Here is a 14,576-nt window from a genome sequence, read left to right as displayed (position 1 = left end):
CCACATGTGTCTAGTGACTACTCTATTGGACAACACAGACGAAAATGTTACCTTTATCATAGAAAGTTCTGCCGGGCATTCCTTTCCTCTAGAAATTCCAAAAATTCCAAGAGTTCTCTCTCTCTCTCATTGGAGTCTGTCTGTTAGTCCCATTATGGTGCTATGTAAAACAACCCCCCCAGAGCAGATCTCCAATTCACTAATGTCAGAGATGGAGTTTTAACTTCCCCCCTTCTTTCCTTGCATTCTGTATACAGCAGGCCTCCTCCGCCTCTTCCCGCCGAGTCGGGGGAGAACATAGACATTCTGATGCAAGAGGGACAAATGCTCATTTGTAGGTGCTCATCACCCAGGTCACGAAGTTCACCCTGATAGCAGTGTGAGTCTGAGAAAGCAGAGCTCCTGGGGGTGAGGGAACACAACAGCGAAGTGTTGTGAGTAACAGGCATCACACACCACACACTGGAGGCTGCGGAGGGCAAGCGAGGGACAGGGCTGACAGCGGACAAAACAGAGCCAACCCTGGGCTTCTAGGAAAGCACACATCCCAGGTATAAGCTGCAGGGCCTAGCTGCCAAAGCTCTCTTGTTTCTTCATCCTGGAGGAGAGGCCTGGAGCCTCGGCTGCCCGGAGCTGCGTGCACCATGCAGATGTCCCTGCCGAAGCCGACTGACTCTCCTCCTCCCTTACAGATCCGGCTGAACAGCAGGGGGCTGATCTACTCCGTGGGCTTGCTCCTGGCCTCCGTCTTCGTCACGGTAGGTGTGCGGCTCTCTCCTCAGTCTCCAGTCTGCCTGGCCTTCTTCCTCGCGGGCTCTTTGGAGACCAGATGGGCGTGGCCTCCCAGTACATGGGAACAGTGCACCTCCAGATGTCCCACTTCCCGGCTACTTCTTCTAGAAAGGACCGTCACAACCCACCAGCAGTGGCTGTCAACCTTCCTAATGCCACAACCCTTTGATACAGTTCCTGTGGGTCGCGACCCTCAGGTTGAGAACCACTGCACTAGAAAGTCCTCTCCCTTTCTGCAACAAGCCAGCCCTGCCTGCCCTCAGAGCACATGTCTGTCTCATGTTAAGCAGAACTGTCCCATCAAAGGCAAAGAGGAGACCCCCCCCTTCATTTGACAGATTAGTCACGGGAAGGGAGATTTCACTTAAATGATTGTTCCAGGTTTCTAAAATTTTGATAAATTCATGGATCTAATACTCAGAGACCAAACATGTATTACATTTTATTGACAGTGCACTTTTGTGCCTTCCACTATTTTGGCCATTATGTCCATTTGTGCAATTTAATATTCCCAACTTGACAGACACATTTGGTGGGGACAAGTTCACACCAGTGCACGACTGACTCACGTGAAGCATCACTGACACACACATACACTGTTGAGTTTTCACATTCACAGACACTGAGACATAGGATGCTTTTTCCTTAATTTTTTAAGGAAATATTCATTGAGTTACACCTGGCATGTTGTCACTGTACATATGCCTGCACATGGGAGTTCAGAACAGCAAGCAGAAAGAGAAGTGACTCACAGGGTCAGGATGTGACATTTGAAGGCCTTCAAATACTGCCTTCCACAAAAGTGAAAATCTACACAATTCATCATTCCACGGTTTCCAAGGTTCTCCAGTTCTGGTATGACTTGAAGTTATTTCTGTAACAGTCACACACTGTGTTTCATGCTTTGCATATATAATAGAACCTCCATAAGTTGACCACTCAAGGGACTATGGAAAACCAGTTGACATATGGAGGTGGTCAACATAAGGAACTAGGCCTGCTATACTGATAAGTACATATGGTATGTGTTCAGTCTATGAAATTAGGTCCACTGAAGGAGGTGGTCAGTGTAAGCGGGTGGTCAACTGTGGGGAACCCACTGCATTTTTCCATTTGGAGTGCATCACAGCCCCATTAGTGACCAATAGCAGCACCGTTACATAGATGAACAAACTGAGGCCTAGAGAAGTGCAGTGACTCACCAGAGGGCACTCCCATCGCCTCTGTGCTTCTCCTTAGATTGTGCTGTAATCATGGAATCAGTAGGGGACAGGAATAACCACTAGCTGGGCTGTGAAATGTGTTTGTTGAAAGGTCCAGAGAGTAGGTTTGGGAAGGAAAAGCAATTTCAAACACCTTAAGTTTGCAATGCCTAATTGCCATCCAAGAAACCAGGTCAAGAAAACCATTGGAAACATGCTTCTGAGCTCAGGAGACATGTCTAAGCTGGAGACAGCAGGGTAGAAATGGTGTTTAAGTTCCCTGCAATTGGGTGAGACCAGCAAGGGAGTAAGTGTGGGTGACAAAGAGAAGAGGCCCAAGATCTGAGTCTGGGTGCACTCCAGAGATAAGGATGAAACACCCACGGACACAGAGGAGGAGCAGTTGGAGAGGTAGGAAGAAAACCAGGAGACCGTGGCATCTCCCCGAGTGGAGAAGGGGTCTCCAGGCAGAGGGGGCTGTGGCTGTGACAGCCGAGATGAGCGTTGGCCACTGCAGTTAGAAATGCAAGGCCATGGTGCTCTCCAGGAGGGTGGTTTTGTGGAACTGAGTGGAAGGAGCTAACAGCTTGTTAGGAGAGAGACTGGAGACAGTGGTCACTACTCTTTCAAGTTATTTGGCCATAAAGGGGGAAAGAAATGGAAATCAAGAAAAGGTGTTGTTTTAAGATGAACGACAGAACAGCGTCCTGGAATTTAAAGTGGGACCCGCTGGTGTGGCCCTTATGGTCACCTTCGTGGGCACAGCATAGACCAGATGGACACTTCAGTTGAACTTGAAGGGCTGTGGCTTAGCCAAGCAGGGACCATCAAGTGGGGAAGAGGCCAGGAAATGGGGCAGTGTCCAGGACTGAGTCTACCAGTTGCGGAAGGAATCGAGGAAGGGTGAGGAGGGTGGGGGAGGGCAGGGTAGATAAAGCCCAGGGAAATGGTGATGGTGTCAATGAACTTTAGGCTCGGAGGTGTCCAGAGTTGTGGGAGCTGGGGACCCAGGTGGAGTAGGCTGAAAAGAAAGAGGTTCAAGTCAGAAAGTGAGATAGCACAGCTGTTTCTGTCACTTGTGATAGCAAGACTGAAGTCACAGTGCAGTCCAGTAGAACATCGCCCAGGGAGATGGCCTGTTTCTGTGCTGGACAGTGGCCACTGATTATGTACATGTGGCTGTGAGTGCTTAAAATAGTGGGATTTCCACTGCGTTTTTAATTTTATTTCATATAAATTTCAATTTGGGCAGCGCCTGCAGCTAAGGCGGGGTGGAGGAACAGTACTTGTGGGAAGAAGGTGTTGGGAAGGCCCCCTCCTTGGGGGCTGAAATCTAAGAAAATCAGCAGACAAGCAGAGCAGAAAGCTCGGAGGACAGGTGGTGACCAGGGTGGCATGGTTGGGTCAACCAGGTGGCATAGACAGGGACAGTCCAAAGATGTAAGATTCCATGCTCAGTGTTTTCATGGAGGAGAGAAGGAAAATGATTTGGAAGAATCCATGGTGAGCAGGGGAACAGCTGACTCACACCCACCCACCATGGGAAGACATGGGGCCACCACCACCTGAGAGGGCTGTGGGCACGGGGAGGCCCCCGGAGGAGACCTGGGGTCTGGGTAGGGCCAGGTGAGGAGGGGCCCACAGGATGTGGGGTTGGAACCCAGGGAACAAGGGTGGCTGCTCTGGCTTTGCTAACTAGTCCTGTCATTTTTGGTTTGGTTAGTTATTTCCTCACAAGCATCAGGTTCCAACTTCCTCTCTGCTGGGTTGTTATGTTTTTACCTGCCACAATCCGAGAGGGGAACTTGACAGACTCAGAGAGCACCAGCACCCTGCCTGGAGCCTCCCTCCTCAGTCCTCCCCTGGGCCCGCCCCTGCCATGGCCCCGCCCTCCCTTCGGCCCCACCCCCACCATGGCACCACCCTCCCCTCAGCCCCACCCCTGCCATGGCCCCGCCCTCACATCGGCCCGCCCCCACCATGGCACCTCCCTCCCCTCAGCCCCGCCCCCGCCCTCCCCTCGGCCCCACCCCCAGCATGGCACTGCCCTCCCCTCAGCCCCGCCCCCACCGTGGTGCCACCCTGGCGCTCTCTGAACCCTTCTGTGTCTTGCAGGTGTTCGGAGTCCACCTGAACAAGTGGCAACTGGACAAGAAGCTGGGGTACGGGTGCCTCTTCCTGTACGGCGTGTTCCTGTGCTTCTCCATCATGACCGAGTTCAACGTGTTCACCTTCGTGAACTTGCCCATGTGCGGGGACCAGTGAGCCGCCGGGGCTCCTGCAGAGGCTCGGTTCCTACTTTTCTGTGCAATACAAGACCCGGCCGCACCCGAGTCGCGCGGGCCCCCGGGGCCACGGCGTTCGTCTCTCCTGTGCTGTCCACAGGCCTCCGCTCCTGCCCTGGTGGCCCAGGCTCCCCTGCCCCGTCCCTCTCGCCCCCACCTCCGTGGGTCGAGCCTACCCACCCCCGCCTCCGTGTGAAGACACCCAACATCCACGTGAATTCTAAGCTCCATTTCCAAACAGTGACTGAGATTCTAGAAGAACTGGCTGCTAACTGGCCCAAGCCAGGAGAAACTTGTTACAATCCCGCCTCTTTTTTTAAGTTATTTGGCAGAAGACTAACCTAATTTATGACCTGAGACTGTTGAAGGCATAGCGAGAGGAGAGAGAGTCCACTGACCACAGGGAGCTTTGGGGATTTTGCTTTCTTTGGAAGGGATTCCTAGGTGACTGGCTTTGAGAGTTGTTTTGTTTTGAGAAGGTTCCCCATTTATTCCTTTTCTTCTGGAGATCAAGAGCTTTTCTTGCATCTTCTTTCACTGGGCTCTGGATTAGTCGAAGATCAAAGGTTGCACCTACTGTGTCCTCTGGGGTTGAATCCCAGACACGTGGGAGTCTGCCTGGGCGTAGTGCTTCCCGGAGGAACCACTGGGCAAGGCCAGTGGAAACAAATACACAACGTTTTATACCCAAGGACGCCTCACTGAAGTCCTGTGGGTGTCACTTGGTGGGGGGGCGCAAGTTTTTGGAGAAAGAAGACAGCTTCCCTCATGTCCATTACAACCATCTCTTTCTCACTAGGTTCTTACTAGTTGTTCAAGCAATAGTTCTCACCTGCCTGAGTCCTGGCAAAGGGGCCCCAGCTAAACCATCCACCTGCGAGGCACCAGGCAGTCAGCGACAGAAGCTGCCCCAACTTGTGAATCCTGAGATGTACTCTCGTCTCTTGGCATTTGGGGTGACAGGGAATGACCCAGAGGCCACCACTGCTTTTCATGCAGGAGTTACAGACACTGGTTTCTTGGAAAATGGAGAGAAGCGCACTTTGCACAGACATCATCAATTAGGTCCCAGTTTGCCACTTGGTATCGAGTACACTGGACCCTTACAGCTGGCTCCTGGGCAGACGTCTTTCCAAGTCTGCCCAGCTGCATCCCTCTCCTCCTGGAGTGATGGCCAGGGAAGAAGAAAACTAAACTGACAACTCTGAAACCACAGAATGTGTTCAACGCAGACTCGCTCAAGGGCGTAAGTTATTGTGAACGTTTTTGCCAATCACTGCTCGACAGCCCTGCTAGATTTTGAATGATGCTGAATTATTATGCAGACTAATTCCACCGAGTTGAGACACACCCATGCTTGTTATATTTGTATTTATTGAAACTGTGGATTCTCGCCCTGTGCTGTCCCCTTGTATTTACTTTAAGCACTGATCACTTATCATTCATTCGGTATGGTTTCCCCATCCCTTGTACACATTTTGGTATGAATTGTAAAAATAATCTGCCACAAATTGGTTGAATGTCTCTGACTGTGGTGCAAGCTGAGGCCAGCATTAGCAGACAGGCACCTGCCCGGCTGAGGGACGGGGGGAGGATATCGCCAGTTTGGGCTCTCAGAGCCAAGACACATTTACTGATTCTGTTGCACATTTTGCACTGGTTTATGGCGATTGTTTTCTTGGACGGATAGTGTAAAATAAACTTCTCTGTTCTGTATCCTTCCCTGAGCAGGTTGCATTACTTTTTCACCCAAAATGTTGTTACGATGAGGTGAATGCATAAAAGATGAAATGTCACAGCCTGCACGGCTTCTGAGTTGAGTCACCTGGAAAGCTGGTGTGTCTAGTAGATTGCAAGACTGAAGTGGGGACCCATCTTGGAGGGACTTTGGACCTGTCATCCTGTCTTAGAATTCTGGAATTCCACCTGTCCTAGAATACACGTGACAATCATGTTAGGAATTCGTTCTTTGAGATGGACAGGAGGGAAGGATCGTAGTACTGGTGGCAACATGGTGCAGTGGTCAAGTTCTCCATCCTGTCTGATTGTAGTTGATTTTAATTTGAAAAATCATGACTTCTCCAGAGCCATTTCCTTAAAAGAAACAGTAACACGTAGTTGTAATAAGCCATGTTCTGATCCTTTGTGACTGTCAAGAAATCACCGCCCATATCTAAAATTAGCTCTGGTTTCTATCTGAAATGCAACCGGTCTATTCAGAGGAAAAACAGCTACTAATTCACAGCACCCTATATATTTAAATATTAAAATATATGTATTGCACGGGTGGGATGAAATGCTAGGTACTTAACCTTCGTTTTGAGTGCTTACATCCTAAAATATTTTACTACCACATTTGTGCACTTTACTAGTATACCCCAGACACAGAGCTGCATATTTTCATTCTACGGATGGAGCTTACAAAGCATTCGATATTTTATAGTAAATATTTTGTTAGGCTAGTCTTAATTAGTTTTACTCTCAGTCTTAAGCAAAGGTATTTAGTCAGAAGCTTTAACAAAAATTCACAACACAATTTCTATGAAATCTTTAAAAACTGTGATTCTATTTTCAAAGTGAAAATTCCAGGATGAGGTGGGATTTCCACGTTTCTGAGCATAATGACTGCCTGCTGAGAACTGGGAGGGTTTCTTTCGGACATGAGAATTTAGCACATCTCTGGCCAGACCTCAGCCATGCACAACTGTGTCTTCCGTTGTGGACGGAGAACTCGGTTTGAAGCGAGCCAGTGGTCAGCGCTGCAGAATGGCTGGTGTTGCAGTCCTCACCGTGTCTGCTGCTCTGGGACTTCCGAGGGGCGGGGACCAATTTGAGGAAAGAACTTTTCTCAGTGTCTCCAAACCTAACAGCATTGCTAGACAAACTCTCGTAGCAATTGTCTGAGATGGCTGGACTTCACAGGCTGTGTCTCCTGCACGGCAGGGACATGCCTCCGGCCTTGGCTGAGGGAAGACGGACACTGGGGCTCCTGTTCTCATCCTGAGCACTTCCTAGGGAGAACCTGGATGAGGTTCCCTTTTGCTGGAGACTGTTCCCGTGCTTGCCCCGGCCTGCTGAGGCTTACTATCAGCAGGTATGCCTTCCCAAGGCTCAGATACGGGGAGGCCACGACGGGGACATTCCCAGGCACACTGGGAAGAAAGGAAAGGGCCAGCCCCACCTTTTGAGGGATGTGCACTCTGTTTCATAATTACCCCCCATAAGTGACCTGGGGTACAGGTAAGCAGGTGAACGCTGTTTGTTATGTTTTCTTAAGTCTTTTGCTGTAACCTTAACCCTAATAATTTATAGTCATAAATGTACAAAACAGGGATATGCAAATCTGAACTCATTCGAAGCACTTGGGCTTTAAAGAAAAACCTAAATGTTATGAAAAAAGGAGGGGGTGGCAGTGATAATATAAAGTCCAGACAGCTTTCAATTGTGACATGTAAAACTAGGAATAACATCCAACTGGCAATAAATGTAACCATAGATAGCCTTAGAATTTCATTCGTGAAAAGATTCAGATTGTTGGGAAAAATTAGAAGCAGGAAATTGGTGAGGATGATAGTGCTCTTTTCAAGATGATTTTCACCTTTTCAAATAGGATAATTATCCCATTAACAGAAGAATTACCCAATACCCATCAACAATTTTAAAATAGGACAGTTCCATGTTGGATTTTGTATAGTCTCATACTGATGAATGAGTCTTCTTTCTTTGATAATTTTTGCAATGGTTACTCAATACACACACACACACCATCTATCTGATCCCAAAGCTGTGTAGGAAAGCCAGTGACTCTTTGAAATTTTTCCAAATATCCAACTATGATTACATAACTGCAGGAATGGGGTGGATTCAGCAAACTTGTCTCTGTTAAACCAAAAGCCGTGTATTTATTACATCATCATCCAGAGATGCTGAAAAAGTCAGGAGCCAAGGCTGTGAGCAGGGAGTCAGCAGCGTACAGGAGACAGATCATGCCATGCCCCAGAAATGATTTCATGTGAACTTTATGCTTAGTTTCAGAACACAGGGCAGAGTCATAAAACTCCATAAAAATGTTTCAGATGGCGTACTGTTGCACTTAAGGCATTTGTTTTCTTAATAAAGTATACCCAGTCATCCCATTAATTTAAGAAGTTTTTGCTAAACCTCAATGTAGCAAACATTCTTGCCAAGTTGCAGAGATTTAAGCACCGTGAGCAGTCATACTTAATGCTCATTTTGCTTTTGGTCTTTTTTTTTCTGCAGCAGGTAGGAGGAAAAGGAAGGCATAAGATTACAATTTTAGCATTTACAGTGTGCCATGGAAGGGTTTTTCTATTTAAATTAATTTACATAAACATAGGCATACATACATAAATTATATTGCTTCTTTATATAACTTCCAACTTATCCTATTTATTAAAAGCTGAATTTGGGGATGTCACATCTTCTGGTTTGCTGGGACAATCAATCCAGGAACAGATTCCAGAAAACTGAATGCAAAACTTGGAATGAAATGTGATAAGCCTTCTTGTGGGCGGACACAGCCGTTCATGCCTGGAATCTCAGAACTCTAGGAGAATGAGGCAGGGGAATTGCGTGAGACCAGAAGTTTAAGAGCAACATGGGCCATGTAGCAAGATCCCATCTCTACAGAAAAATAAAAATTAACTGGCATGGTGGTGCATGCCTGTAGTCACAGGTACTAGGGAGGCTGAGGCAGAAGAATGGCTTCAGCCCAGAAGTTCAAGGTTATAGTGAGCTATGCTAGGTAACAGAGTGAGACCCTGTCTCAAAAAAAAAAAAAAAATCCTTGTAGTTGCTTTTGGGGTACTTCTGAGCTGTGCTTACAGGTCATTGCTAAAAAGAGAGGCACTTGTGTGTGAAGGTGCTTTCAGTGTAAAACTGGTATTTTTTAATTCTCACACACAAAAAAAAACTTGCTCTGCTCAGTTTCATGTCTTTCTTTTAAGATGCTAAGTCAGATGTTTTCTCTCCCTCCCACCACTGACCAAGGTTGATTCATTGTCATTGTTGTTGTTGAGACAGAGTCTCACTCTGTTGCCCTGGGTAGAGTGCAACGGCGTCATAGCTCACATCAACTTCAAATTCCTGGGCTCAAGTGACTTTCTTGTACCAGCCTCCTGAGTAGCTGGGACTGAAGGTGCCACCACCACCTCCAGGTAGTTTTTCTATTTTTAGCAGAGACAGCTCTTCCTTAGAAGAGCAAGAAGGCATGGATTACCATACCCTGCTGTGTTTGTGCATTTAATGTGTGGCCCAAAACAACTGTTATCCTTTCGATGTGTGGCAGAGAAAAATAAAAAAAGGGTGGACAGCGCTGAAGGGTAGACCATGAAGCTCCCTTGAGATGGCCTGTCCTGCCCTGGGATGAACAATGCAGAGACATGCAGTTTGGACACCCTATTCACACATGTCAGGTGTGGAAGTCACCATGACCAGGTATCTAAATGGTCTCAAAGGAGATCAAACACTCCCTTTTGTGGATGATATGATTGTACATCTAGAAAATCCCAGAGACTCAACTACCAAACTCTTAGAAGTGATCAAGGAATACAGCAGCGTCTCAGGATACAAAGTCAATACTTACAAATCGGTAGCTTTTATATATGCCAACAATAGTCAAGCTGAAAATATACTCGAGGACTCTATTCCTTTTACAGTACTGCCAAACAAGATGAAATATTTGTAAATTTACCTAACAAAAGATGTCAAAGATCTCTATAAAGAGAAATATGAAATTCAGAGAAAGGAAATAACTGAAGATGTTAACAAATGGAAAAACATACCATGTTCATGGGGGAGAAGAATCAACATTGTTAAAATGTCCATACTACCCAAAGCAATATACATATTTAATGCAATCCCTATTAAAGCACCATCATCATACTTCAAAGAACTTGAAAAAATAGTTCTTTAATTTATTTGGAATCATAAAAAACCTCAAATAGCCAATACATTACTCAGTCATAAAAACACATCAGGAGGTAACACATTACCAGACTTCAGATCACACTATAAAATCTATAGTGATCAAAACAGCATGGTATTGGCACAAAAATAGAGAGGCAGATTTATGGAACAGAATTGAGAACCAAGAGATGAATCCAGTCACTTACCATTATTTGATCTTTGATAAGGCTATCAAAAACATTCATTGGGGGAAATATTCCCTATTTAACAAATGGTACTAGGTGAATTGGCTGATGACATGTAGAAGACTGAAACTGGACTATTAATAAAAATTGATTCTCACTGGATAAAAGATTTAAACTTAAGACATGAAACTATAAAAATACTAGAAGAGAGTGCAGGGAAAATGCTTGAAGAAATTGGCCTGGAAGAATATTTTATGAGGTGGATCCCCCAGGCAATTGAAGCAACACCAAAAATATATCACTGGGGTCTATTAAACTAAAAACCTTCTGCAGAGCCAAGAACACAGTAAGTAAAGCAAACAGACTACCTTCAGAATGGGAGAAGATTTTTGCAGATTATGTCTCTGACAAAGGTCTGATAACTAGAATCCACAGAGAACTCAAACTAATCAATAAGAAAAGAACAAATAACCCCATTTCCATGTCAGCAAAAGACTTGAACAGAAACTTCTCTGAAGAAGACAGATGTATGGCTTACAAACACATGCAAAAATGCTCATCATCTTTAATTATCAGAGAAATGCAAATCAAAACCACTTTCAGATATCATCTAACTCCAGTAAGATTAGCCCACATCACAAATCCCAAAACTACAGATGTTGGTGTGGATGTGGAGAGAAGGGAACATTCTACACTGCTGATGGGAATGCAAACTAATACAGCCTTTTTGGAAAGAAGTAGGTAACACGTTACCAGACTTCAGGCCACACTAGGCCTGTTCAGAGAATACTAGTTTAGAGAATACTCAAGGAACTAAAAGTAGACCTATCATTCGATCCTTCAATTATTGTACTAGGTATATACTCAGATGATCAAAAATCATTTTACAACAAAGACATTTGCACCAGAATGTTTATTGCAGCCCAATTCATAATTGCCAACTCATGGAAACAGCCCAAGTGCTCATCAACTCATGAATTGATTAACCAATTGTGGTATATGTATACCATGGAATACTATCCAGCCATAAAAAAGATGGTGACATTACATCTTTTATGTTCACCTAGATGGAGCTGGAACATATTCTTCTTAGTAAAGTATCTCAAGAATGGGGGCAAATAAGTAACCAAGGTACTCAATGCAACTATGAAACAAATATATAATCATCTACACATTTATACAAATGGTAAAACATAACTATAGTCCAGAAAGAAGGAGGGAAAAGGAAGGAGAGGGGAGGGGAGGGGGAGGGTCTGGAGGAGGGAGGGTATTTGTTGGAACCTCGTGTAATGTGCATAATGCAATGGAACATTTCAAGACTACTAAGAATAGAGTATAAATATCTTACCACACAAATAAGTAAGCGAGGTGGTGGTTATGTTAATCAGTTTGATGTGGGCATTCCATATTGTATATCAAATCAGTACATTGTACCCCATACATGCATTAATGTACATAGTTATAATTTAATAAGGGAAACAAATAAATAAAAGTAGATCTTCCATTTGACCCTGTAATCCCATGACTAGGTATCTACCCAGAAGAACAAAAATCCTCTTACCACAAAGACTTTTGCACTAGAATGTTTATTGTGGGTCAATTCATAATTGTCAAGTTGTAGAAGCAACCTAAGTGCCCATCGACCCATGAATGGATCAACAAACTGTGGTATATGTATACCATGGAATATTATTCAGCCATTAAAAAAGATGGAGACTTTACACCTTTTACATTTACCTGGATGGAGTTGAAATACAGTCTTAGTAAAGTATCATAAGAATGGAAACATAAACATCCAATGTACTCTATACTAATATGAAATCAATGTATAAACAATTACATGCTCATAAGAACAATAAAACACTAATATAGTCCAGTTTGTGGGTAGAGGGAAGTGGGGGGGGAGGACATTGAGCAGAAGGAGGGAGGGCAGGAGGCGGGATCTCACCTAATGTGCACAGTGTGAGGGTGTGTAACACGCCCCCAGGCTGGGGGGCTCTTCTACAAATGGAACTTTAACCTGGACGGGAGAATAATGTAACCTAAAAATTGTACACTCATATTAATTTGAAAAAATAAAAAAAGTACTCAAAAAAAAAGTGCTTACCTGTACGTCACGGTCCCTAATGCCCTGGGCCCATGCCCCACAAAGGAAACAGGAGTGACACGGATGGAAGTACAAGCTTGCAAGAGGCAGGCTAACGTTAAGTGCACGGCGACCTCCTCAGGAGCTATCTTTTGAGAGCGTGGCTGACAGGTGAGGGGAGCATTAGACAATGACTGTGTGCTTAAGGATTGCCAAGGCTCGGGCTCTCTCTCCCCAACTCCAGAGGATGATTAAGCTTTAACACCTATGGTTGAGTTGCCTGGGGTCCACCCCCACGCTGTGTATCATCTGGCTCAGAGGCCTTCTGGCTCTCAGCGTCCTCTACACCTGTAACTGTTTTCATGGGCCACCCTGGCCTGGCACTGTTTTCCAGTGATGGGGCATTAACTGGGATACTGATAGCTGTGAGAATGGAGGTGACAGAAAAATATTTTACTTTCCCTTCTCAAATTCTGCAAATGAGAAAGGTTTCAACACCGGGACCCTTGGAACAAAGAAATGTCAAAGCAAGCCCAGTTTCCCTTCAGAGGCTGCATAACATCCCTCTTTTTTAGACAGAGTCTCACTATGTCACCCTTGGTAGAGTGTCGTGGTATCACAGCTCACAGCAACCGCCACCTCTTGGGCTTAAGCGATCCTCTTGCCTCAGCCTCCCATATGGCTGGAACTACAGGCAGCCTGCTACAATGCCTGGCTTTTTTTTTTCTTTTGTTAATGTTGTCATTGTTGTTTAGCAGGCCCAGGCCAGGTTCGAACCCACCAGCTCCAGTGCATCTGGCTTGTGCCCTAACCACTGCGCTACAGGTGCCAAGCCCAAACATCTCTTCTTGAATGTAGATGCCACAGTGCCTATTAGAATTTAAAATAATACATATTTAAATGTCAGTCTTGTTTCTCAGAGATTTCTTCTTAAAATGCATGTCCGAGACAGAACCGAGCAGCCTTCTGCTGGCTGGTCACAGAATTCCCTGGAGAGCCATGTACTTGGGGGAACCCAGAGAGTATGTCCCAAACCTGCTGCATGTCACTGCAGGTCCTGGAACTGAGTTCAGGCCCAAGATAGTGAGTCCCCCACTTGGTCCCAAGTTAGAACCGACTGGCATGAATTTTTGGACTTGGATTGTCTGGTTACCTGACACACCCCCGGGCTTTGGATTTTGTTGCAGACTCCCCAGGTATTTCTAACACATATCTGGGGTTCACAGTCCCTGGCCTGGGGAAGTCGAATGATACAATGTGGAGTATTTTACTGTGCAGATCCCAGAATGTGGTGGGCCCTTGATGAGAGAAACAAGTTTTGAGATCATCATGTCTGGGGCCCTTCTGTGATGATGGAACAGCCCTATGTCTGTGCTGTCTCATACGGTAGGTGTTAAGCACCCTGGGCTGTTGAACACTTGAAATGTGGCTTATGCAATTGAGGAGTAAAGTTTTAATCTCATTTATTCTGAATTAAATCACATTTATAGAGCCACGTGTGATTAGTGGCTACAATGTCTGGCAGAGCAGGTGGGCAGGACTGAGGGGCTGACTCTGCCACAGAGGTCAGAGAGTTTCTTCCAGCCTGTAGAGAAGACTCCACTTCCACCCTTGAGGGAGGTGGAAGGCCACAGTCCAGGAATAGGCGGAGGCCTCAGAGCACAGGCCTCAAAAGGTGGCGCCAGGTCAGCAGCAGCAGCAGCGCTTGCGAACTTGTGGGCGATGCAGAATCTGGGGTCCCATCCCAAACCTCCTGAGCCAGAACATGCGTTTTAACAAAACCCTCAGGTGATTTGTGTGAATATTCAAGTATGAGAAGCACTCCCAGCAGCTGTCCACTCCGTTCTTCAGAAGACAAGTAGCTGTTTGCACAGAAGCCCTTTCTGGGAGGTTACTCTGCACCAGCACGTGTATGAAGTGGTAGTCAATACCACTATGAAACCAATGTATAATCATCTACACATTTATACAAATGGTAAAACATAACTTGCCAGATGTGGACAGGCACGAGGACAATATATTTGAAGCTTAGGGAGTAAAAGCATCACATTTTAATTTCGATGAGCCTTCCTCTTGATGTAGACAAAGAAAGAACTGT

General features: G+C 45.7%; 1 protein-coding gene across 3 annotated transcripts in view; it reads left to right on the top strand.

Annotated features, from left to right (window-relative positions):
* Positions 1-5,992, top strand: part of SLC24A3 (solute carrier family 24 member 3) — a 542,017-nt gene extending 536,025 nt beyond the window's left edge. For all 3 annotated transcript variants that reach the window (XM_053574485.1, XM_053574487.1, XM_053574486.1), the window contains exons 16-17: positions 693-758; positions 4,110-5,992. In XM_053574485.1, the coding sequence (XP_053430460.1) occupies positions 693-758; positions 4,110-4,259 (216 nt within the window). In that variant the 3' untranslated portion in view covers positions 4,260-5,992. The remainder of the gene's footprint in view (positions 1-692; positions 759-4,109) is intronic.
* The last annotated feature ends 8,584 nt before the right edge of the window (positions 5,993-14,576 follow it).

This window comes from Nycticebus coucang, chromosome 21 (assembly GCF_027406575.1).
Source record: "Nycticebus coucang isolate mNycCou1 chromosome 21, mNycCou1.pri, whole genome shotgun sequence".
Classification (NCBI taxonomy): Eukaryota; Metazoa; Chordata; class Mammalia; order Primates; family Lorisidae; genus Nycticebus; species Nycticebus coucang.
The sequence above is the reverse complement of the archived record's forward strand: the minus strand, read 5'-3'. Positions and strand labels throughout refer to the sequence as shown.